Source organism: Amia ocellicauda, chromosome 7, assembly GCF_036373705.1.
Source record: "Amia ocellicauda isolate fAmiCal2 chromosome 7, fAmiCal2.hap1, whole genome shotgun sequence".
In the NCBI taxonomy this organism is placed as follows: domain Eukaryota; kingdom Metazoa; phylum Chordata; class Actinopteri; order Amiiformes; family Amiidae; genus Amia; species Amia ocellicauda.
In genome coordinates this window covers 16,697,973-16,722,019 of record NC_089856.1, presented here as the reverse complement: position 1 = coordinate 16,722,019, position 24,047 = coordinate 16,697,973, and the positions used below count along the sequence as shown (strand labels likewise).

At 43.5% G+C, this 24,047-nt stretch overlaps 1 protein-coding gene across 1 annotated transcript in view; it reads left to right on the top strand.

Moving 5' to 3' along the window:
• Nucleotides 1–11,815: 11,815 nt before the first annotated feature.
• Nucleotides 11,816–24,047, top strand: part of kcnc3a (potassium voltage-gated channel, Shaw-related subfamily, member 3a) — a 49,306-nt gene continuing 37,074 nt past the window's right edge. Inside the window, exon 1 of the mRNA XM_066708760.1 lies at nt 11,816–12,439. Within this exon, the coding sequence (XP_066564857.1) occupies nt 11,816–12,439 (624 nt within the window). The remainder of the gene's footprint in view (nt 12,440–24,047) is intronic.

The following is a 24,047-nucleotide window of genomic DNA, read 5'->3' as shown; positions in this document are numbered from 1 at the left end:
ACACCTGGACAGGACCAGCACCTGACAGCCCTCTCTGCACCCCCACACCTGCCTGTGTCAGTGTGTGCTTTACTTGATTTATAAATCGACTTTGCCAGAAAGAGAGGAATGGGGGGCTGTGGTGGGGTCTACAGCTGTTGACTGTTCTTCAGAAGTCTGTAGTCAAAGTCTGACTGTTCCAATTAAGATATACCTGCTACTGTAAACACTGTCCTCTCTCTCTCTCTCTCTCTCTCTCTCTCTCTCTCTCTCTCTCAGTGCAGTATTAATGGACTGTAGGGTCCAGTTCAGTCAGTCAGTGTATCAGTCAGTCTCTGTACCAAATCTCTCCCCTTAGGTAGGTACATATACTTGCTACACACATATACAGACATATACAGACAGATGGGGGGGGGGGGGTAGAAAGATAATTAATCAATGAATGTTAATTATTCAAAATAATTGTTGAAAATCATCAAACATCTTCACACGGTGCAAATGGACAAGCAGATAGATAGACAGACAGACGGACAGATAAAGACCGAGAGAGAGTAATATGCTTACGCCGTCTCTTCAGTCCATGGAAGGGAGGGGAGGAAAAACGGGGGAGACGGGAAGGTGGAGGGGGAGAGAGAGAGAGAGAGAGAGAGAGAGAGAGAGAGAGAGAGAGAGAGAGAGAGAGAGAGAGAGAGAAACGCCCATTTCTCTTCACACACACACTTACTGACTCGTACAGCCGCTGCCGCCGCCGTAGGTCAATGAAGTATCGTGTCAGCGGACGGACAGACAGAGACCGACCGAGCGAACTGTGTACAATTATATCAATATACATCACTGTGTATATACATGCTTTTAAAGCGAGAGAGAGAGAGACGGGAAGACGGAGAGATGTGATGTAGATCCTACTGAAGTCGTCGTAGCGCTGTGACGGTCAGTCTGTGTGTGCACGTCAGGAACCCACCGACAGCCGCCGATACGAATGTCCGTCTTCATTGCATCCACTTCGGTTGGCGCTACGTTGGCTGGATTGTGGAACTAACCAACCGACAAATAGACATCGCGGGTTCTCTGAGGCAGAAGAAAAAAAATATACAAACAAACAACCGAAAAAAGCGAGGAGAGATCGAGCACACACACATATTCAAAAACGCAACGTAAAGGAGAGATAGGCAGAGAGAGGTAGCAGTGTCACAGCAATAAAACGACATTAAGAATTATTCATTAAAGAGGAGAGAAGGAGGAAGAGGAGGGTGGACAGCGTGCGTGTGCGGGGTCAGAGAGAGAAGGAGGTTGATATATATTAGAAACATCGGTCGGCGTAATAAGTCGCTTGTTGCGTCCGACGGGAAATAAAATATATGAAAATACGAGAGGGAGGGAGGAGAAGAGAGAACTGAGAAAGAAGGAGAGGGAAAACGGGACAAGACCAGACGACAAGATACAAACGACACGGATACAGACAGAGAGAGAGGGGAGGGAGGGAGGAAGAGGCAGGTAGAAGTTCACAATACAAATACAGCAAAGGTGCATAATCATAACAATAATTAATGATACTATCAATTAAACAATTATGTTTGTCTAACATGTCTTTTTTGTTAATTAATTTGTTGTATACTGACGGTCAGTAAGCTGTACACTATTCTACACAATACTATACTATACTATTCTACCTCGCAGTTAAAGACAACACTGTGCGTCTCTACCTCTCTTCCGTTTCACTCCTCTCTCATCCCTCGTTCATTCACAGCGACAAAGCATCAAAAAGTAAGTAGTAAGTGTTGTGTGTTGTGTACGTCATTCATATATCAAAGATACCGGCCAGTAATGACATCAGTGTGTGTCTGTGTGTTGTGTCTCCAACATGTATTCTCTGGTAAACTCACACAAACAGACACACACTCACCTAGTCAGTCACACACACATACCGACACACACTCTCACTCTCAGACATACACTCACACAATATTGTCTGTGTCTGTCTGTCAATCTGTCTCTCTCACTGTCTATGTGTGTGTGTCCCTCTCTCTGTGCGCCTGTCAGGCTGTCTGCCCTATACTATACTACACTATATTGTATAGTCCACACAGCTGGCTCCAGTCCCGGCTCTATGATATACTATACTATGCTATACTATAGACGACACAGCACTGGCTCCAGTTTAAGCCCCTATACTATACTATACTATACTTTAGTCGACACAGCGCTGGCTCCAGACTGGGCTCCTATACTATACTGTACTACAGTGTAGAGTAGTAGAGTGTAGTGTAGTGCAGTGTAGTAAAGTGTAGTACTGTGTAATGTAGTGTAATGTATTGTAGTATAATGGCTCTCTGTCCTCTGTTTATAAGTACATTTTCTTAATTGCCTCTGGACGTTAATTAGTATTTCCACTGTACTCTGCGGAACCCCCAGCCCCTTCCACCCCCACCTCTTCACTTCCTGCCCATGAATATTTCATCCCTCCATCTCTGCACTTATCAATCTGTTTATCTCAGTTGTGTGTCTGTCTGTTGATCTGTCTGTTCATCAATCTGTCTCTGTCTGCATCTGTCTCTCTGTCCATCTCTGTTTGTCCTCTCTTTGTCTCTGTGTCTCTGCCTTCCTCTGTCTGTCTCCATCTCTCTCTATTTCTCTCCTTCATGGTTTCCTGTAACCTAGAAATGATCCTTCTCTTCCCAAAAAGGACTCTGCCCCACATTTCACTCTCTCTGGAAACAGTTATAAAGGTGTTATTACTAAGATATGTTTTTTTTACCTAACCACAATAACTGACAGATTACACAGTACTGCTAAAACTTTCTGTCCCTCTCTCTTTCTTTCTCTCTCTCTCTTACTGCATCTGTCTCTTTACCTTTGTGTCACTATCTGTCTGCATTTGTGTCTCTTTTCCTACATCTGTGTCTCTCCGTTTGTCTCTCTGTCTCTCTCTTCCTCTGTCTCTGTCAAATCATCCAATTAAATTCAAATGAGGTTAAGTGTCCAATATCTTCTATGTTTGTGTCTGTTTCTCTATGTGACACTGTCTCTGTCTAGTGTAGTGTAATGTAGTATAGTGAAGTGAACCATTGTACAGAGTGATATTGCATATTATATTGTAGTATAATGTAGTGCAGTATAATATAGTGTTGAACTGTATCTTATAGTAAAGTCTACTATAGTATAGTGTAGAGTAGGGTTAGGTAGTCTAGTACAGTACAGATAATAGAGTATTGTGGTGTACTATAGTAATGTCTACTATAGTTTAGTGTGGAGTAGGGTTTTGTAGTGTAGTGCAGTACCATACAAACTACAGAGTAGTGTGGTGTTGTTTAGAAATGTCTACTATAGTTTAGTGTATAGTAGGGTCCTGTAGTGTAGTATAGTATAGTACAGGCTACACAGTAGTGCTTAGTGTAGTGTATTGTAGTATAATGCAGTGCATTGTAGTATAATGCAGCATAGTGCAGTACAGTATGCAGCTGGGGAGTTAAGTACTATAATACAGTGTATTGTGTAGTACGGTGTGTTATACTTTGGCTGTCTGTTAACCTTCTGTCCTCTCCCCCTCTTACTCCCTCACACTCTCTGTCTCTCTCTCTCTGCCTCTCATCCCTGATTTTCTATGAATAGATCTAGGCAGGCCTCCTTTTAACAGTTATCTCTCTCTCTCATTCCTCATATTCCCTCTTCATGTCTCTCACACCGGCCCTAATTAGCGAGAGGTCAGTTAATTAGCAGAGGCATTGCTGTAGGTGTGCAGGGGCAGGTGGGGAGAGGGGTGTGTGTAGCACAGAGGGTCTCTGAGCAAAAAGACTGTAGTGTGATACCTCTGACCTTCTAATTGTCTTGCCTCTCTCCCCCCTTTCCCTTCTGTGTGTGTCAGTGTATGTCTCAGTCTCTTTCTCTCTCTGTCTGTCTCTTTCTCTGTGTGCCTCTGTCTGTCTCTCCTCTCTCTCTGTCTCCCTCCCTCCCTCCCTCTCTCTCTCTCTCTCTCTCTCTCTCTCTCTCTCTCTCTCTCTGTGAGTTTGTTTGTGCAAAGAATGCTGTCCTGAACCCAATGTCTCAATGACATACTGTCCAGCATAGATAGATAGATAAATAAATACATTTGTAATATTAACCCCCCTTTTCTGCTGGGGGGGGGGGTGATGCAGACATACACAAACTGACTGACTGGCTGGACACTACAGTACTCTAGCACTGAGGGGTAGAGGGAGAGAAGGGGGTGGCATGTGTTTGAGAGAAGGAGAAAGAGAGAGAGAGAGAGAGAGAGAGAGAGAGAGAGAGAGAGAGAGAGAGAGAGAGAGATGGGGGATGGGCACAGACTGAATTTTCTGCAGTGTTACATTTATTTATTTATTTTGGCTTTCAGCTGCAGTAACATCTGCTTTCCAGTAGGTGTCTCTGTGTCACTGCACTGAGAGCATTGGGGGGGAGAGAGAAAGAGGGGATTTTCTTTAACATGTACTGGGAGAAGGAGAGAGAGGGATACAGAGTGAGGTGGGGATGAGAGTGACAGGAACAGGGAGGATGAGAGATGTCTGTCAATGCTATAGCAGAACTGATGTCAATTAGTCATGCCAATAAAGCTTTTTTTAATTGAAATGAGAGAGTGCTATGTAAGATTTTCTGTTTGAACACACTTATTTTATATTTTAATTTTATTTGCTGGTCTTCTTTACTGTACCTGTAATCACTTGTGTAAGTGTGGCATGCCAATAAAGCTAATTTTGAATCTGATTTTGAATTTGAGAAATATATAGCCTAGTAGTTGGCTGACTCCTTTGATGACAATTTACTCCCTCTATCTCTCCCTCTCTCAGTGCAGTGTGAATATACTATAGTGTCCACTCAGTCCATCAGTTAGTGTCTGTATTTACCCCCCTCCCCCCTTCCACCTCTCTCTCAGTACAAGACAAATGTACTGTAGTGTCCAGTCAGTCTGTATGCATCTGTAGTATCCCTCCTCTCCCTTTCCCCTCTCCCTGTGAGAAACAGTGAGGGTTGCATTTAGTAAAGAGAAATTGAACACACTCAGCAAAGAGAGATATATGACACTGTCAATTCTCCGCCCCCCACTACCTTTTTCATTCATTTGCTCTCTCTCAGTACAATGTAGTACAGTGCAGTACAGCACAGTATGTACTCTGGGGGTATATATATAGTACAACACAGCAGTATGTGTACTCCAGGTGTATATATAATGTACAGTCAGCGTGTGTACTTCAGGTACAGTATAGCGCATATATGTAGCAAAACTACCTTTCTCTCTCTCTCTCTCTCTCTCTCTCTCTCTCACTCTCTACCCGCACTTCTCCCTCTCTGTCCTTCCTTCTCCTTAAACATATTAACTGGCTCTGTTTCTCTCTCCCTCCCTCCCTCTCTCCTTCTCTCTCTCTCTCTCTCTCTGTCAGTTCAGTGTTCCTGTAAGTCTCAGTCAACCTTTAGCCAAAATGACAGAATAGACAAAACAGAAGGTGACTTTTGAGAGAGAGGGAGAGGGAGAGAGAGAGGGGGTGGGGATGTTATAAGAGATTAACACTGAGAAATTGACTGACTGGACAATATCACTGCACTGAAAGAAGGAGAGATGGACAGACACACAGATAGAGGGGGAGATGGACAGAGGAAGGAAGAGAGAACATATTAAATTAAAAGACCATTCTCTCTCTCAGTGTAGTGTCCAGTCAGTCATATTATCATATTGTCTAACTTTGCTGTTTTAGTGCTGCATTGAACTCAATAACTAATTACAAACTGAGACTCCCCCCCTCACGTCCCTCCCCCTCAATCAGTGTTAATGTACTGTAGTGTCCAGTAAGTCAGTCAGTATGTCTGTATGAACACTGCTGCTATCTCTCTCACTCTTTATCTCTCAAGCTCACCGCGTTGTAGCGCTAACGGGTCGAGCGAGGCATAATTATTAATGACGTAATCCGCAGAATATCGCGCCTCCCACTCTCTCTCTTTCTCACTCTCTCTCTCTCTCTCTCTCTCTCTCTCACACACACACACTCTCACTGTGTCGCTGTGAGAATCGCAGTGTCGACAGAAGAGTCTGCGGCGAGAAATCCAGCTGCTCCAATGTCAGGATATGCTGAACGCCACCGAGCGCAAGGCACGAAAAAAGCCGAACGGTTGAGCGCTGTCCGTGGTGCCGAAACGCAATTGCCCGGAAGTGTTATAATAAGAGTTAGCTTGGTCGCTAAAATATGTTTCTAACTGATCTAAAGTCTGTCGAGTCAGTTTATCAGTCATTCAGTCGGTCAGTGAGTGTCAGTTTGTCAGTGAGTCACTTAGTCAGTGAATGAGTCAATCAGTCAGTCAGTGTATCTTTCTTTTTTCCATCTAGCGAACTTTTGACACTTACCGATTGTCACAATTACCCACAATTACCCTCCCCTCTCACTTTCTGTCTGACTGTAATATACTGTAGTGTAGTGCAATACATGTACATTATATAGTCATTGTAATATATAGTAAAGTGTATAGCCTACTGTATATATGTATGCTACATATTTAGTGTATTACAATGTACTGCATAATTACTATTAATGTCCTATTACGCTCAGTAATACACTGTAGTTTGAAACTATACTGAACTACTAAACAAGTCTATCTATCTAGCTATCTGTGTGTGTGTGTGTGTGTGTGTCTGTCTGTCTGTCAGTCTGACTCCCGCCAATTTTTTCCGTGCGAACTTACCGTTCATCTCGCTCGTTCTCCGCGTCTCGTGGTGCATCGCTACTTTAAATAAAATTAAATAAATAAATAAATAATAATAATAATAATAATAATAATAACACAAAAAACATCGAGGCGATTGTAGAGAGAATTGGGAAAAGCGATGGAGTAAGGGAGAAAGAGGGAGCGGGAAAAAGAGGGAGAGACAGAGGGAAGCGCTGATTCGTCGCATCGTCGCAGAAATTCGAATCCTTCTGTGCTGAGAGAGATAGTGAGTGAGAGAAAGAGAGAGAGCGAGAGAGACCATTCGTGTGCGGAGGAGTAGGGGGAGGGAGACCGTGTGAATGGAGAGAGAGAGAGAATTAATTAGTGATTTTAGCTATATAAATACATCTTGAGCATGATTTGATAAATTAAGTATTTTTTATATGTGTGATCCCCTTCTCTCTCGTGTTCTCTCTCGGTCTCTTAGCGTCTTGCTCTCTCTATCTACTATAAATTATAGCATATCCTGCAGTGTACTGTAAATACTACATTACACTATCTTTGATATACGTTGGTATTTAACCCTCCCCCCTATATATTTTGTGTAGGGTTGTACTAGTTTCTGTCTCTGTCTATACCTGTACTGTACACTGTTGTGTTATAATGTAGTGTGCTGACACAATACTGAATTGTACTGTGCTGTGCTGTTACAGACAGAAATGGAGAGCAAAAGAGAGGAGGAGGGAGGGATGCAGGGGGATGTAGTAGGTCTAGAAATGTTGAGGTTTGCAGAATTGGTTACAAGGTTTCCAATGAAAATCTATGGAGTTGTGTGTGTGTGTCTGAATGTGTGTGTGTCTGAATGTGGGTGTGTGTTTGAGTGTGAGTGTGCATTTTTGTGTGTGTGAATGTGTGTATGAGTGTGAGTGTGTGTTTAAGTGTGTGTATGTGAGTGTGTGTGTGTGAGTGAGTGAGTGTGTGTGTGTGTGTCTTTAAATATCGCCTTGTCTGCATTCTGAAGAGATTTTCACTGAAGCTCAGCAAAACTGTTATACTGCACCTCTCTCTCTCCCTCAGGACAGAGAGAGAGAGAGAGAAAGAGGGAGAGAGTTAGAGGGGGAAGGGGAGGAGAGAGGCAGGAGGGGGAGAGGGGGGAGGAGAGAGTGGAGAAGGGGGAAGAGAGATGGTGGAGGGCCGATTCACTGATATAATTGAATCAGCCGAGCGCGCACTACTGTTTGGAGGGAGGGAGGCAGGCAGGCAGACTTTTTGACTTTTAAAAATATAAATATACTTTATTCAAAAATTAGAAAGGCAGAGAAAATCTGACAATGATGAAATAGGATAATTTATATCATCCCCCTCCTCTGCTCCCTCAACCTTCCTTCTGCCTCTCACACTGGGGCAGAGGGACAGAGAGAGCAGGACAGAGGGACAGGGAAACAGGTAGAGCAGGAGAGAGACAGAAAGGGAGAAGGACAGCAAGAGTGTAGACAGATGAACAGAGAGAGACATGTAGTCTCACTGACACTCAAACACAGTCTGACACATACACACTCACAGGCAAGCACATACTCTCTCACAGACATACACACAATCACTCACTCAAATTGACACACACTCTCACAGTCACTCACATACAGTATCATGTAGTGCATCAGTATCAAGCTGTTTGAGAGATGGAGGGAGTGTGTGTGGGGGGGTGGAATTTGTATCTGTGCTGTTTCTCTTTAGAGTTCATTTGAAAACATGGTGAAAAGATTGCCAACTCTGAATACAAAGGTGACCATCTCTCCCTCCTCCTCTCTCTTCCTTTCCTCTCTCTCCCTTCCACTCTCTCTCTCTCTCTCTCTCTCTCTCTCTCTCTCTCTCTCTCTCTCTCTCTGAATTCACTTAAATTCAATGTGCTTTATTGGCATGTACAGTACTGTTCAAAAGTTTTAGGCAGGTGTGAACAAATGCTGTAAAATAAGAATGCTTTCAAAAATAGACATGTTAATAGATTATATTTATCAAAAATCTACATCAAATCAATATTTGGTGTGACCACCCTTTACCTTCAAAACAGCATTAATTCTTCTAGATACACAGTTTTTGAAGGAACTCAGCAGGTAAGTTGGTCCAAACATCTTGAAGAACTAACCACAGTTCTTCTGTGGATTTTGGCAGCCTCAGTTGCTTCTCTCTCTTCATGTAATCCCAGATACACGATGATGATACAATGATACAATGATGTTGAGATCAGAGCTCTGTGGGGGCCATACCATCACTTCAAGGACTCCTTGTTCTTCTTTAGGCTGAAGATAGTTCTTAATGATTTTTGCTGTATGCTTGGGGTCATTGTCATGCTGCAGAATAAATTTGGGGCCAATCAGATGCCTCCCTGATGGCATTGCATGATGGATAAGTATCTGCCTGTATTTCTTAGCATTGAGGGGACCATTTATTCTGACCAAATCCCCAACTCCATTTACAGAAATGCAGCTCCAAACTTGCAAGGAATCTCCACCATGCTTCATTGTTGCCTGCAGACATTAATTCGTGTACCGCTGTCCAGCCCTTCGACGAACAAACTGCCTTCTGCTACAGCCAAATATTTCAAATTTTGAGTCATCAGTCCAGAGCACCTACTGCCATTTTTCTGCAGCCCAGTTCCTGTGTTTTCATGTCGCTTGGCCTTGTTGCCACATCAGAGGTACTCCTTTTTGCCAGCAAGTCTTCCATGAAGGCCACTTCTGACCAGACTTCTCCAGACAGTAGATGGGTGTACCAGGGTCCCACTGTTTTCTGCCAATTCTGAGCTGATGGCACTGCTGGATATCTTCCGATTGCAAAGGGAAGTATGTATGATTTGTCTTTCATCTGCTGCAGTAAGTTTCCTTGGCCGACCACTGCATCCACAGTCCTCAACATTGCTCGTTTCTTTGTGCTTCTTCAAAAGAGCTTGGACAGCACATCTGGAAACCCCTGTCTGCCTTGAAATTTCTGCCTGGGAGAAACCTTGCTGATGCAGTATAAATACCTTGTGTCTTGTTACTGTGCGCAGTCTTGCCATGGTGTATGACCTTTGACAGTAAACTGTCTTCTGCAATCTCACCTTGTTTTGGTGAGTTTGGCTATTCCTCACCATGTTCTATTCCTCCTACACAGCTGTTTCTGTTTCAGTTAATGATTGTTTCAACCTACATATTGAATTGATGATCATTAGCATTATCATTATACCATTAGTTTGGTATAATTGTTTAATCATACACCTGACTATATGCCTACAAAATCCATTACTTTGTAAACTGTGTTCAAGTGTACCTAGAATAAATTATGCTGATTTGAAGGCAATGGGTGTTCACACCAAATACAATTTGATTTAGATTTTTCTTCTGTTCACTCACTTTGCATTTAGTTAATTGATAAATATAATGTATTAACATGTCTGTTTTCTTACTTTCTTACTTTACAGCAATTATTCACACCTGCCTAAAACTTTTGGACAGTACTGTATGTCAAGGCATTACAAAAGGAATATAAATGATCAATTGAAACATTGATAATAATCAATAATAATAGTAAGAAGAATAATATAGGGGAAAAAACACAAGTATGTATAATAAATATAACCTTGTAATTACCATAACAGAACACTAAAATATATTGTATTAACAGTTATATTTTTGGAGATATCCTCTCTCCAGCTGTGCCCTACAGAAGGAGCTCACTGACACCTCCTTCAGACTGAGCAGGTGGCTATATACTGGGCTGCTATAGGGTCTGTGTGTCCCTTGCCTAGCTGGACGGAGAGTTTTTCTGTCTGTGTCATTTGTGTCAAGTACAGACGGCACCTACTGATTTGCTCAAAGTGCATGTCCCTGGTGAGGGATTATTTTGTGCAGTGCAGGAGAAAGTGCATCTCTCTCTCCACCTCTCCTCTCTCACAATGACCACAGTATCTGTCCACTCTGGGCAACTGGGTCTGCCTGTGTTGGCCTGTTTCTATGGCCAAGCTGTCTCTCTCCCTCTCTCTCTCTCTGTGTCCCTCCCTCTCTGTCTCTACTCACTCTCTGTCCCTCCCTGCCTGTGTCTTTGCTGTCCCTCCCTCTCTCCTCTCTCTGTCCCACCTCTGGTCTCTCCCTCCCTTTATCATTCCCTCTGTCCCTCCACTCTCCTCTCTGTCTCTCCCTCTGTACCTCCCTCTCTCCACTCTCTTTGCACCTCCTCCTGTCTCTGCCTCCCTCCCTCACCCCTTCCCTTGTCTCTCTGTATGGATTGTATGTTTGTGTATATTATTAAAATGTAAAATGTGTCTCTCTCTTCCTATCAGCCTAAGTGTGTTTTTATTCTGTATGTCTCTGGATATTTGTTTATCTATCTGTATGTGCCAATGGTTGTCTATCGATCTGTGTATCTGTAATTTCTTTCTGTATCTTTGTCTATGCCTGATTGTGTCTTAATGCCAAATGGTTATTGTCTTTGGTGTAGATATCAGTGTGCAATTGGTATATATCCAGGTACTATTGTTTTTCCCTCTCTCTCTCTCTCTCTCTCTCTCTCTCTCTCTCTCTCTCTCTCTCTCTCTCTCTCTCTCTCTCTCTCTTACACTCTCCCTATCTGTATCAATGTGCTGCAGTGTCTGTGTGGTGTTTATTATTATAATGATTATTACTGTTATTAATAATATTTTGGATTCAATTACTATTTTATTCCTATTCATTTTTGACCAAAAATACAGATCAGAGAATGAGAGAAACAGAGAGAGAGATGCACAGAGAAATGGAGAGAGAGAGAGAAGACAAGAGAGGGACAGGGAGACATAGAGCTTATGTATAGACTGACAGACAGCGAGAGAGAGTGAAAAAGGTCTCCAGATCTTTTTGGACCTTATAGAAAATCAAAGTCTATAAATCTCTCTCACTCACACACACTCTCTCTCTCTCTCTCTCTCTCACAGACACACACACACTTTCTACTAATCGACTCTCCCTCTCTCCCTTCCACTCTCCATCCCTCTCTCCAGACCCCCCTCTCCCACTCCTCCTCCTTCTCTCCACCCCTTACACACACACATCCCCCCTCTCCCTCTCTCCCACTCCCTCTCCATCTCGCTCACCCCCCTTCCTTCCTTTCCTCACTCCTCCTCCTAACCCCCCCCCCCCCCGCCGCACTCTCTCTCTCCTCCCTCCCTCGCTCTCTCTCCATGATCAGTTCGGTGTGCGTGTCTTCGTTCCGCGGACGGAAGACCGGGAGCAAAGCAGCGGGCAAGACATGTACAAAAGACGAGATGTCTGCGCCAGAAGAGAGCGAGAAAATCGTGATCAACTGCGGCGGCGTCCGGCACGAGACCTACCGGAGCACGCTGCGAACGTTGCCCGGCACCCGGCTCTCCTGGTTGACGGAACCGGACGCCACCAGCAACTTTGACTACGACCCCAAGACCGATGAGTTTTTCTTCGACCGGCACCCCTCCGTCTTCGCCTACATCCTCAACTACTACCGCACGGGGAAACTGCACTGTCCCAACGACGTGTGCGGACCGCTGTTTGAGGAGGAACTCGCCTTCTGGGGCATCGACGAGACGGACGTCGAGGCGTGCTGCTGGATGAACTACCGGCAGCACCGCGACGCCGAGGAAGCGCTAGACAGCTTTGAGACCCCGGAGCCCGACCCGCCAGAGGACGACCCTGCTCTGACCGGCGGTGCGGACGGTGACCTCAAGAGGCTCTGCCTGCAGGAGGACGGGCGCAAGCTGGGCTGGTGGAAGCGCTGGCAACCGCGGATCTGGGCGCTCTTCGAAGACCCGTACTCGTCCAAGTATGCCCGGGTAAGGAGCTGCGTTGTTACCGTCCATGTGTGTGTGTTACAATTATGACAGGTATGAAAATATGACATACATATTATTTTACTGTAAGGTGGAAATCTATCTATCGATCTGTTTATCTATCTATTTGCATACCGTAATTCGCGTATTGTCAGTGTGATTCTGTGTGCGTATCTGATTTTATTGTGAAGGAAACGATAATCGGGGAAAGCGTTTTAAGTAAATGTAAATATTTTGTCCTTCGCTGAAAATGCGGTCCACATCCACACTCGTCCACTTCGATCACCGTACTCTCTCTCTCTTTCTCCTCTGTGCAGCGCAGCGCAGTGCTGTCGTGTCGCGTTGAGTTAAGTTTGGCTTTTCCTTGTTTTGTGTTGGTGTTGCATCGCTGTTCTCTTCTGTGCGGCGATGCGTCCTCTAGCTGCGATGCTATATATTTCGGAGCGTGTGTGATGGGTTATAGATTGCGTTCGTTTGTATGTCCGTGTGTGCATGTGTGTAAACTGAAGTGTGTGGGGGGCTATAGCTTATGTTAGTGTGTGTGTGTGTGTGTGTGTGTGTGGACTGAAGAGTCAGTATTGTTAATGAAGAAATTCGTATATAGCTCGTGAGCATTTTATTGCTTGTGAAAGTGGTCGATCTCTCTCTCTCCCTCCCTCCCTCCCCCCCTCTCTCTCTGTCTCAGTTATCAGCTGTTTCTGCTGCTTTATTTTCCCTATTCCCTTCCCCTTCCTCCCTTTCCGTTATTTTTTGTTTTCTTTTCCTTGTTTTTCTTTATTAAAGTTTTCTCTCCTCCCCCTACCTCTCATACATTCTACCTCCTTTTCACCTCTAGACTGCAATGTAGTGTAGTGCATTATACTGTATTATACTGTATTATACTAGACTGTACTGGACTGTATTGTATTATACTCTACCGTATTGTACTATATTGGACTGCTATCCTGTATTATACTGGACTTCGTTATATTCCCAGACAGGCAACACAGTCAGTCAATGTATCATAAAGGACAATAGTGTGTTGTGGGGGACAAACACGTTCCAGCCTCATGTAATTACTATTGTGTTACACACAGACTACACCACTGTTCTGTGGGAATGTGTTTGTGTGTTTGAGTGTCTGCTTTGCGAATAGACACAATCAGAGCTCCACCTCTACAGCACACAGTGGGCGCAGCGTGGCGGGCGAGAACAGGGCTCTGTCCGCATTATTGTCGCTGTTGGTCACTGGTGCGCTGTGCTGTCCGCTCCGTCCGCAGTACTGTCGCTGTCCGGCCACATTGGTGCTGTGTTGTCAGTTCCATCCGCATTACTGTCGCTGTCCGGTCACACTGGTGCTGTCATGTCCTCTGCGAAACGCAGCACTGTGGCAGGAGATTGGGTGGAGGATAAGCATTAGGCTGCTTTGTAGGGAAGCATTATTTTACATACAGAGGTGCGGTATATCACTGTTCTGCCGTATTATAAAATAACGACACTTGTGATAATTCGCTTTGTTTCTTTGCAGTTTAGCGTCGCAGAATGTGTTGGGAACTATGTGATCTTAAGCAGAAATATGTTTATGGATAAGGGCGTCTGCCAATAAATAAATATATGAATAAATAAATCAATACATTAAAATAAAATATTGATTTCGAATTCCACCACAGCACACGCAATTGTGTTTATACCACAGTACACCACACCACACTTTACTGTGTTTATACCACAGTATACCACAATGCACTTTACGGTATCTGTACTACAAACCACACTGCACTTTACTGTGTTTATACCACACTACACTTTACTGTCGCAGTGGACAAAAAGTGTCGCAGCCTTGTCTTGGGCCTCATAGTATATTCGCTTATTATTGTATCAATACACCACTGGACTGTGTGGGTTACTGTAATGTTAATCTCGGGCCTGAGAGAGAGGGAGAGCAGGCGGAGTGAGTATAGCGGTGGCATGTTATCCGTCTGCACAGCTCTGTCCCGGTAGATAAACGCAGCGCTGAGAGAGAGGGAGAGAGCGAACGAGCGAGCGAGCGAGAGAGAGAGAGAGAGAGAGAGAGAGAGAGAGAGAGAGAGAGAGTTGGTGGCTATATTCATATGTTCTGCGGCTTTTATCCGTTTGAACATTTCTATAGATAAGTACCCACAGACAGCTGAGAGATAGGGAGAGAGAAAGAGAGAGAGAGAAATAAACGAGTAGACGAGTAGAGTATCGTTACTGCGGATTTTCCCCGTTATAAAGCAGTCTTATAAAGCACCGAGACCGCCGCATAGAATACAGACGTATACGAGAGACAGAGGGAGGGGGAGGGGGAAGGGGTGGTTGGGGTAGGGAGAGAGTGGGGATTTGTGTAGGTTACTGACAGACCCCCGGCGCCATACGACGGAAAATGCAAAGGTGACACAGGCTACACACTGACCGACATATAGACACACAGAGAGAGAAAATACATTATCTCCCGATAGGAAAGAACCTGTGATTTGGGCATTATTATTATTATTATTATTATTATTATTATTATTATTATTATCATCAGTGTTGTGGTCCTGCGATGGCTGCGACAGTGCAGAGCGGGAGGCGATGTGCTTGAACTATGCGGTGAAAGACAGAGAGAGAGAGAGAGAGAGAGAGAGAGAGAGAGAGAGGAGGTGTGTGTGTGTCTTTGATTGCATTTTCGATCGGTGCTTTTCGTGTAGTTCGGACGAAACGTCGCGTTCGCCGTGATGATCTCTCTCTCTCTCTCTCTCTCTCTCTGTTCCTCTCTTGCTGTCCATTCGACCGGCCCAACCTCCCTCTGTTGGTATATCCATCCATCCATCTATCTCTCTAACTATCTATCTGTGTCGCTTACTTTGCTCAATTCGCTTGGTTAGTGATTTTACACCGGTTCAGTGCACTCCCTCTCTCCCTCTCTGCTCTGTATTGGAACACTGCGCTGTGCGGATATACAGAATGCGACTGACGCCTCTTTTTCTTTTTATTAGCATTAATAGTAGTAGTTTATATAGGCCTATATATATATACATATGTATGTGTGTGTGTGTGTGTGTGTGTGTGTGTGTGTGTATATATATGTATATAGGTGTATATATAGGCTATGTGTGTTTATACATATGTGTATAAATATCTATTTGTCTATTTATATATCTATCAGTGGCTGAAGTGATGTCTGTATAGTAGTGCAGTAGTGTCTATATAGTGTGTCCATACGACAGCAGTAGTGTCTGTATACTGTATCCCTATAACACAAGCCTCTATATTGTATCCCTATGACACCTGTACTGTCTCTGAAGTGTATCCCTATGAAACCAGTAGTGTCTCTATAGTGTATCCCTATGAAACCAGTAGTGTCTCTATAGTGTATCCCTATGACACCAGTAGTGACTCTATATTGTATCCCTATGAAAAACAGTGACTCTATAGTGTATTCCTATGGCAGCAGGAATGTCTCTATATTGTATCCCTACGACACCCAGATACAGTCCTTAAAGATGTTTGGTGCGGCCCCCCAAAGCCATCCTTCAATCACCCCTTTTCTGAACCTTTACTATATTTTTACACTTTCTAAAAATGTAATTTGGGGGACAATAATAAAACAACAATTAAAGTTAATAAATGTTCAATAACAGAAATGTATAGATATGATTTGGGACATATTTAGTTTTCATCGGTGGTTCAATTTCTACTGTGGCCCCCCATCCCATGCAACCTCCGGAAACTGGCCCTCCATCACCAGACATTGGCAACCCCTGCTCTATAGTGTATCCCTATAGTGTGTCTCTATAGTGTGTCCACTTTTTTATTTTCTATTTCTCTCTCTCTTTCACCATCTGTGTTTTTGAATCTTTCAGTCCTCCTCCTCCTCTCTTCCCTCCCTCCCCCCTCTCAGTCTCCTTCACCCTCTCTCCATGCTGAGTCAATATACTGTAGTGTCCTGTCAGTCACTGTCAGTCAATCTCTCCCTCCCACCTCTCTCACTCCCTCTCTCTCTAAGCTGATTACAGTGTCAGTGAACTACACCAATCTAGGCCAAGACAGTAGTTCAGTGTCTTAAGGACAAGGCATAGAGGGACGCAGATAGACAGGGTTAGAGAGCAAGGCACTGAACATACAGAGAGAGACAGGGGGACACAGAGAGAGATAGAGGGAATGAGGGAGTAACAGAGACAAAGAGAGATATACAGAGAGACAGATGCACAGAGAGACAGACGCACAGATTTGTATTGTACCATACTGTATTGTATTGTACTGTATTATGTTGTTTGATTAAAAGGTGTTTACACACAACTACAACTACTGCTGTGCTATGCTACTACTACAATTACTGCTACTATTGTAACTACTACTGCTGGTTTGACTGCTTTTAGTAATGCTACTACTACTGTTAGTATTGCTGCTGCTGCTACTATTACTACTACTACTACTACTACTACTACTATTGCTAATACTGTTACTACTACTATTGCTAATACTGTTACTACTAATGATTTCACACACACTGTCTCCCTCCCTCTTTGTCTACCTCTGTCTCTTTCTCCCTGTCTATCACTCTGTCTCTCACTCCCTGTCTATCTCTCACTCTCTCTCTCCCTTTCTCTCTGTGTTTAAAGATCATTGCACAAAGTTTGCCTGTAGGGTCAATATATGCATGATTGAATCCCAGATTTCTCTCTATCTCCCTCTCTGTAAGTGTTATAGATGCCTCACTGCTTGTACTGGGGGCTTGCACACAGACTGGACACAGACACACACACACACACACACACTACATACAAACTCACACACACACTAAAACACTCTCACACACTGTCACACTCATATTCACACACACACACAGACACACTCACACCCTGACCACAGGCTTTTATAGGGGGTCTGAGGCAGCTGTCTCTTCAAACACACTTCTAGAAGAAATGAAATAAATTGCAACAGAGAAGGAGGCAAGGAAGAGAGCAGGAGAGAGACTGGATGGAAGAAGGGTAATGGAGAGAGACACAGCATTGATAGGCAGAGGAGAAAGTGTTTTTGGTGTTATGATGGAGGGATGAAAGAGAGGTAGAGAATCAAGGGAGATGCATACTCCCTCTTGTTCGGATAATTTCCTCAGTTTGACTCAGATCTTGTTGACACTGACTCACTCTAATCTGCATTTACTACTGAGGAATACGCTCCAGTGTTTACAACATTGTGTAATGCAGTATAGCATAGTGTGGTGTAATACAGTACAGTGTAGTGTGGTGTAATACAGTACAATGTGATATAATACAGTACAGTATGGTGTTGTAGTGTGATATAATACAGTGCAGTATTCTCTTAACTCTTACTCTGTGACTCTCACCCCCGGTTCTCCTGCAGTTTTGTCTCTGTCAGGCATCTGTCTCTGTCCATGGTGCTGAAACACTGGGAAGTGATTGAGAGAGAGAGAGGGAGGGAGAGCCTTAGAGAGGGAGAATGGTAGTGTGAGGGCCTCCCACAGACACACACTACCCCACTCCCACTGTATCATACAGCATTGTACCCTAATATAGTGCACTGTAACACACTGTACTGTCATACTGTGAGTCTGTGTGTGTGTCTCTGTCCGTGTGTGTGTGTGTGTATGTGTGTGTGTGTGTGTGTGAGAGAGAGAGAGAGAGAGAGAGTGTAGGTTTGTCTTTGTGAGTGTGTGTCTGTGTTTCTTATTGTATGTGTCTGCGTGCCTCTGTGTCTGTGAGAGTGTGTGAATGTGTGTGTCTGTGAGAGTGTGTGAATGTGTGCGTCTCACTTTATTAATGAAAACATTTACACAAAGTAACTTTTTGACCTGCCTTTCATTCACAAAACAAGAATCCCAAACACAGAATGAGTCACAACAGGGATTACATCATCATTGTAGGTTACCTAGTCAGGGATCCCTCTCTCTCTATCTCTCTCTCTACTGTTTCTCTCACTTGTCCCCTCTTTACTGTTACTATACTATGTATACATATGTGTATAGCTTTATTTATCTGTTCATATATCTATCAGTGGCTGAAGTGATGTCTGTATAGTAGTGCAGGAGTGTCTATATAGTGTATCCCTATAACACAAGTAGTGCCTCTATATTGTATCCTATAACACAAGTAGTGCCTCTATATTGTATCCCTATGACACCTGTAGTGTCTCTAAAGTCTATCCCTATGAAACCAGTACTGTCTCTATAGTGTATCCCTATGACACCAGTAGTGACTCTATAGTCCTTAAGTATTAAGCATTACAGAAATTATAAGAAACAATGTTTCAATAACAAACAATATCTGTGATACAGAATATATATATATATATATACCGATCAGCCATAACATTATGACCACTGACAGGTGAAGTGAATAACACTGATAATCTCATTATCATGGCACCTGTCAGTGGGTGGGATATATTAGGCAGCAAGTGAACATTCTGTCCTCAAAGCTGATGTGTTAGAAGCAGGAAAAATGGGCAAGCGTAAGGATCTGAGCAAGGGCCAAATTGTGATGGCTAGACAACTGGGTCAGAGCATCTCCAAAACTGCAGCTCATGTGGGGTGTTCCCGGTCTGCAGTGGTCAGTACCTATTGAAAGTGGTCCAAGGAAGGAAAAGCGGTGAACTGGAGACAGGGTAATGGGCGGCCAAGGCTCATTGATGCACATGGAGAGCGAAGGCTGGCCCGTGTGGTCCGATCCAACAGACGAGCTACTGCAGCTCAAATTGCTGAAAAAGTTAATGCTGGTTCTGATAGAACGGTGTTGCATATGGGGCTGCGTAGCTGCAGACCAGTCAGGGTGCCCATGCTGACCCCTGTCCACTGCCGAATGCGCATACAATGGGCACGTGAGCATCAGAACTGGACCACGGAGCAATGGAAGAAGGTGGCCTGTTCTGATGAATCACAAGTTCAAGGTGTTGACTTGGCCTCCAAATTCCCCAGATCTCATTCCAATCGAGCATCTGTGGGATGTGCTGGACAAACAAACGAGGCCCCACCTCACAACTTACAGGACTTAAAGTATCTGCTGCTAACGTCTTGGTACCAGTTAACACAGCACACCTTCAGAGGTCTAGTGGAGTCCATACCTCGACGGGTCAGGGCTGTTTTGGTGGCAAAAGGGGGACCTACACAATATTAGGCAGGTGGTCATAATGTTATGGCTGATCGGTGTATATACAGTGAGGGAAAAAAGTATTTGATCCCCTGCTGATTTTGTACGTTTGTCCACTGACAAAGAAATGATCAGTCTATAATTTTAATGGTAGGTGTATTTTAACAGTGAGAGACAGAATAATAACAAAAAAATCCAGAAAAACGCATTTCAAAAAAGTTATAAATTGATTTGCATGTTAATGAGGGAAATAAGTATTTGACCCCTTCGACTTAGTACTTGGTGGCAAAACCCTTGTTGGCAATCACAGAGGTCAGATGTTTCATATAGTTGGCCACCAGGTTGCACACATCTCAGGAGGGATTTTGTCCCACTCCTCTTTGCAGATCCTCTTCAAGTCATTAAGGTTTCGAGGCTGACGTTTGGCAACTCGAACCTTCAGCTCCCTCCACAGATTTTCAATGGGATTAAGGTCTGGAGACTGGCAAGGCCCATCCAGGACCTTAATGTGCTTCTTCTTGAGCCACTCCTTTGTTGCCTTGGCTGTGTGTTTTGGGTCATTGTCATGCTGGAATACCCATCCACGACCCATTTTCAATGCCCTGGCTGAGGGAAGGAGGTTCTCACCCAAGATTTGACGGTACATGGCCCCGTCCATCGTCCCTTTGATGCGGTGCAGTTGTCCTGTCCCCTTAGCAGAAAAACACCCCCAAAGCATAATGTTTCCACCTCCATGTTTGACGGTGGGGATGGTGTTCTTGGGGTCATAGGCAGCATTCCTCCTATTCCAAACACGGCGAGTTGAGCTGATGCCAAAGAGCTCGATTTTGGTCTCATCTGACCACAACACTTTCACCCAGTTCTCCTCTGAATCATTCAGATGTTCATTGGCAAACTTCAGACGGGCCTGTACATGTGCTTTCTTGAGCAGGGGGACCTTGCGGGCGCTGCAGGATTTCAGTCCTTCACGGCGTAGTGTGTTACCAATTGTTTTCTTGGTGACTATGGTCCCAGCTGCATTGAGATCATTAACAAGATCCTCCCGTGTAGTTCTGGGCTGATTCCTCACCGTTCTCATGATCATTGAAACTCCACGATGTGAGAACTTGCATGGAGCCCCAGACCAAGGAAGACTGACAGTTATTTTGTGTTTCTTCCATTTGCGAATAATCGCACCAACTGTTGTCACCTTCTCACCAAGCTGCTTGGCGATGGTCTTGTAGCCCATTCCAGTCTTGTGTAGGTCTACAATCTTGTCCCTGACATCCTTGGACAGCTCTTTGGTCTTGGCCATGGTGGAGAGTTTGGAATCTGATTGATTGATTGCTTCTGTGGACAAGTGTCTTTTATACAGGTAACGAGCTGAGATTAGGAGCACTCCCTTTAAGAGAGTGCGCCTAATCTCAGCTCGTTACCTGTATAAAAGACACCTGGGAGCCAGAAATCTTGCTGATTGATAGGGGATCAAATACTTATTTCACTCATTAACATGCAAATCAATTTATAACTTTTTTTCTGGATTTTTTTGTTGTTATTCTGTCTCTCACTGTTAAAATACACCTACCATTAAAATGATAGACTGATCATTTCTTTGTCAGTGGGCAAACGTACAAAATCAGCAGGGGATCAGATACTTTTTCCCTCTCTGTATATATATATATATATATCCCCAGACCCTCACACTTCCCAAATATAAACAGAACAGGTCCCCTTCCATCTCCCCTCCCCTCCCTCCCTCCCTCTCTCTCTCTAGCAGGCATGGTGTCTATATACTGTCCATCCACACAATGTCCCTCAGAGTGTGACAGGTGGACAAATTGGGCAGCCAGTGGGGCTGTGTGTCCCTCTCCCAGCATGACTGACAATTTTTCTGTCTCTGTTATTTGTGGGAATTGTGGGATGGAGATTTTAATTTTTAGGAGTTAGTAGAAAGTGCGTTCCTCTCTCACAGTGACCTCAGAGCCTGTTTTCCCTGGCCAGGCTGTGGTCATTGAGTTGGTATTTGGTCAGGAACTGCCTCTGCTTTGTGTTTCTGACAGTCACCTGGTATTCTGCCATGGTGTATTTTCTACTGAGGGTCCGATAGACCTACAATTTTCCCTCTCTCTCTCTCTCTCTCTCTCTCTCTCTTTCTGTCTGTCTCCTGCCCTCTTTCTCCCTTTAAATGTTCAAATCTGCATTGCATTGAGAGAGAAAGGCAAGGAGGAAGAGAGAGAGACTAAGAGAGATAGAGAGTTAGATTAATAGATTAATAAGGGTTAGTACAGACTGACTCACAGTACACTGCAATGGGAAGGAGAGACACACAATTACACACACACACAAACAGACACACTCTCACACACTCTAACACACACACTCTCACACACAAATTCATTCATGCAACACTGCTGGGTTTTTAAAATATAGACGCTCTTCTCATATTGTTTTTCTATTCACTCTTTTCCTCTCTACTTCTCTCTCTCTCTTTCCTTTATGCTGCTTAATGTGGAGAGATGTCTTCCCTCTCTCCTACACACGCGCTCTCCTCCCTCCCTCCCCCTCTCACTCAATCTCTCTCTCATTCTCTCTCTCCCCTCTCTTTTCCTCTATTCTCTCCTCCTGTTTCCATCCTCTTTTTCCTTTCCCCCCCTCCTTCTGCCCTCCCCCCTTCCTCCCTCCCTCTCTTCTCCGCTCGTCCGTGTCATTATGGTGCAGTAAGAGGGAGAGAGAGAGAGTGAGAGAGTGCCTTGTAGCTTCAGGCTATGCATTAACCTCCACGCGCCAAACTGCTTACTGTACAACACTGCTCTCACTCTGCCTCTCTCCCTCTCTGTAGTGTACGTTAAGTCTGCGCTGCATCTGTGTTAACCCTCTCTCTCCCTCTGTTAATGTCCCCTTGTGTGCAGTGTCAGTCTGTGAGTCAGTCAGTCTGTGAGTCAGTCAGTCTGTGAGCCAGTCAGTCAGTGTCAGTCAATCAGTGATTCATTCTGTACTATCAAGTTCTGTGCTGTCCTGCACTATATTGTTCTAAACTGTTTTGTATGATCCTGTGGTATTATTCTGTACTGTACTGTTGTGCCCTATGCTAAAATGATTCCATATTATTATTAGTGTTATAGCTTTTGATGAATCTGTCTGCCAGCACTGCAGACAAGCACTGCAGACAGACACCGTAGATAGACACTGTACTGTAGAGAGAGACAGCTGTGATGTAGATCTCCAGGCCCAGGGCTGGAGACCCCTGCTGTACTGTAGCATAATATATAACAATGCTACAATGTCCTATGTAATGCTATACTGCAGTATACTACCCTACACTATACAATACTGTTATACATTGTAATGCCATATTCTACAGCAATTCACTATACTGCACTGTACTACATTTCATGACTAGACTCTACTATATTGTAATACTATACTCTACTACTCTACACTCTTCTACTGTAAAACTACAATCTTCTACTCTACACTGTACTACACTGAAATAATATACTCTGCTACTCCACACTCTACTACACTGTAATACTACACTCTACTACTCTACCCTGTAATGCTGTAATACTATACTCTGCTACTCTATCCTGTACTACACTGTAATACTATTGTCTACTTCTCTACCCCATACTACACTTGAATACTAAACTCTACTATTCTACTCTGTACTACACTGTAATACTATACTTTACTACTCTACTCTGTACTAAACTGTAATACTATACTCTACTACTGTATCCTGTACTACACTGTAATACTGTACTCTACTTCTCTATCCTGTACTACACTGTAATACTATACTCTACTATTCTACATTGTACTACACTGTAATGCTATACTTTACTACTCCACTCTGTATTACACTGTAATACTATACTGCTCTATACTGTACTACTGTAATACTATACTCCACTACTCTACACTGTATTACACTGTAATACTATACTACTCTACACTGTATCACTACTCTACACTGTACTACACTGTAATACTATACTACTCTACACTGTATGACACTGTAATACTATATCCTACTACTCAGTACTGTACTACACTGAAATACTATACTCTACTACTCTATACTGTACTACTGTAATACTATGATGTGCAATACTACACAGTTACCATATCTGAACTTTCAAAAAAGAGGACACTCTGAGAGAGTGGGGGTGTGAATTGCAAAAAAGTGCAAAAATGCTTTACCAAGAAGAAAACACAAAGAACTGTGCACTATTTATAACAATCAATAAATCAAAAACAATACATAACATAAACAATTTTGTATTATTTTTCAAACAAATGATTTGCCTGTTTGTTTTTGTTATTAAATGAATGTATAAAAAATTATTAACTTTGCAGAAACAAAACGCAATTACATAAAAATACATTTTAACACTATAACAAGGTAAAATAGTACAAATATAGAAATATGAAGAAACAGTAACAACAAGTAAATACTAATGATTTGACAGTGTGCTCATGGCAAATGTACTTTTTCAGACCTGCCAACCCTGGAATGTTTTTTTGGAGTAGCACATCAG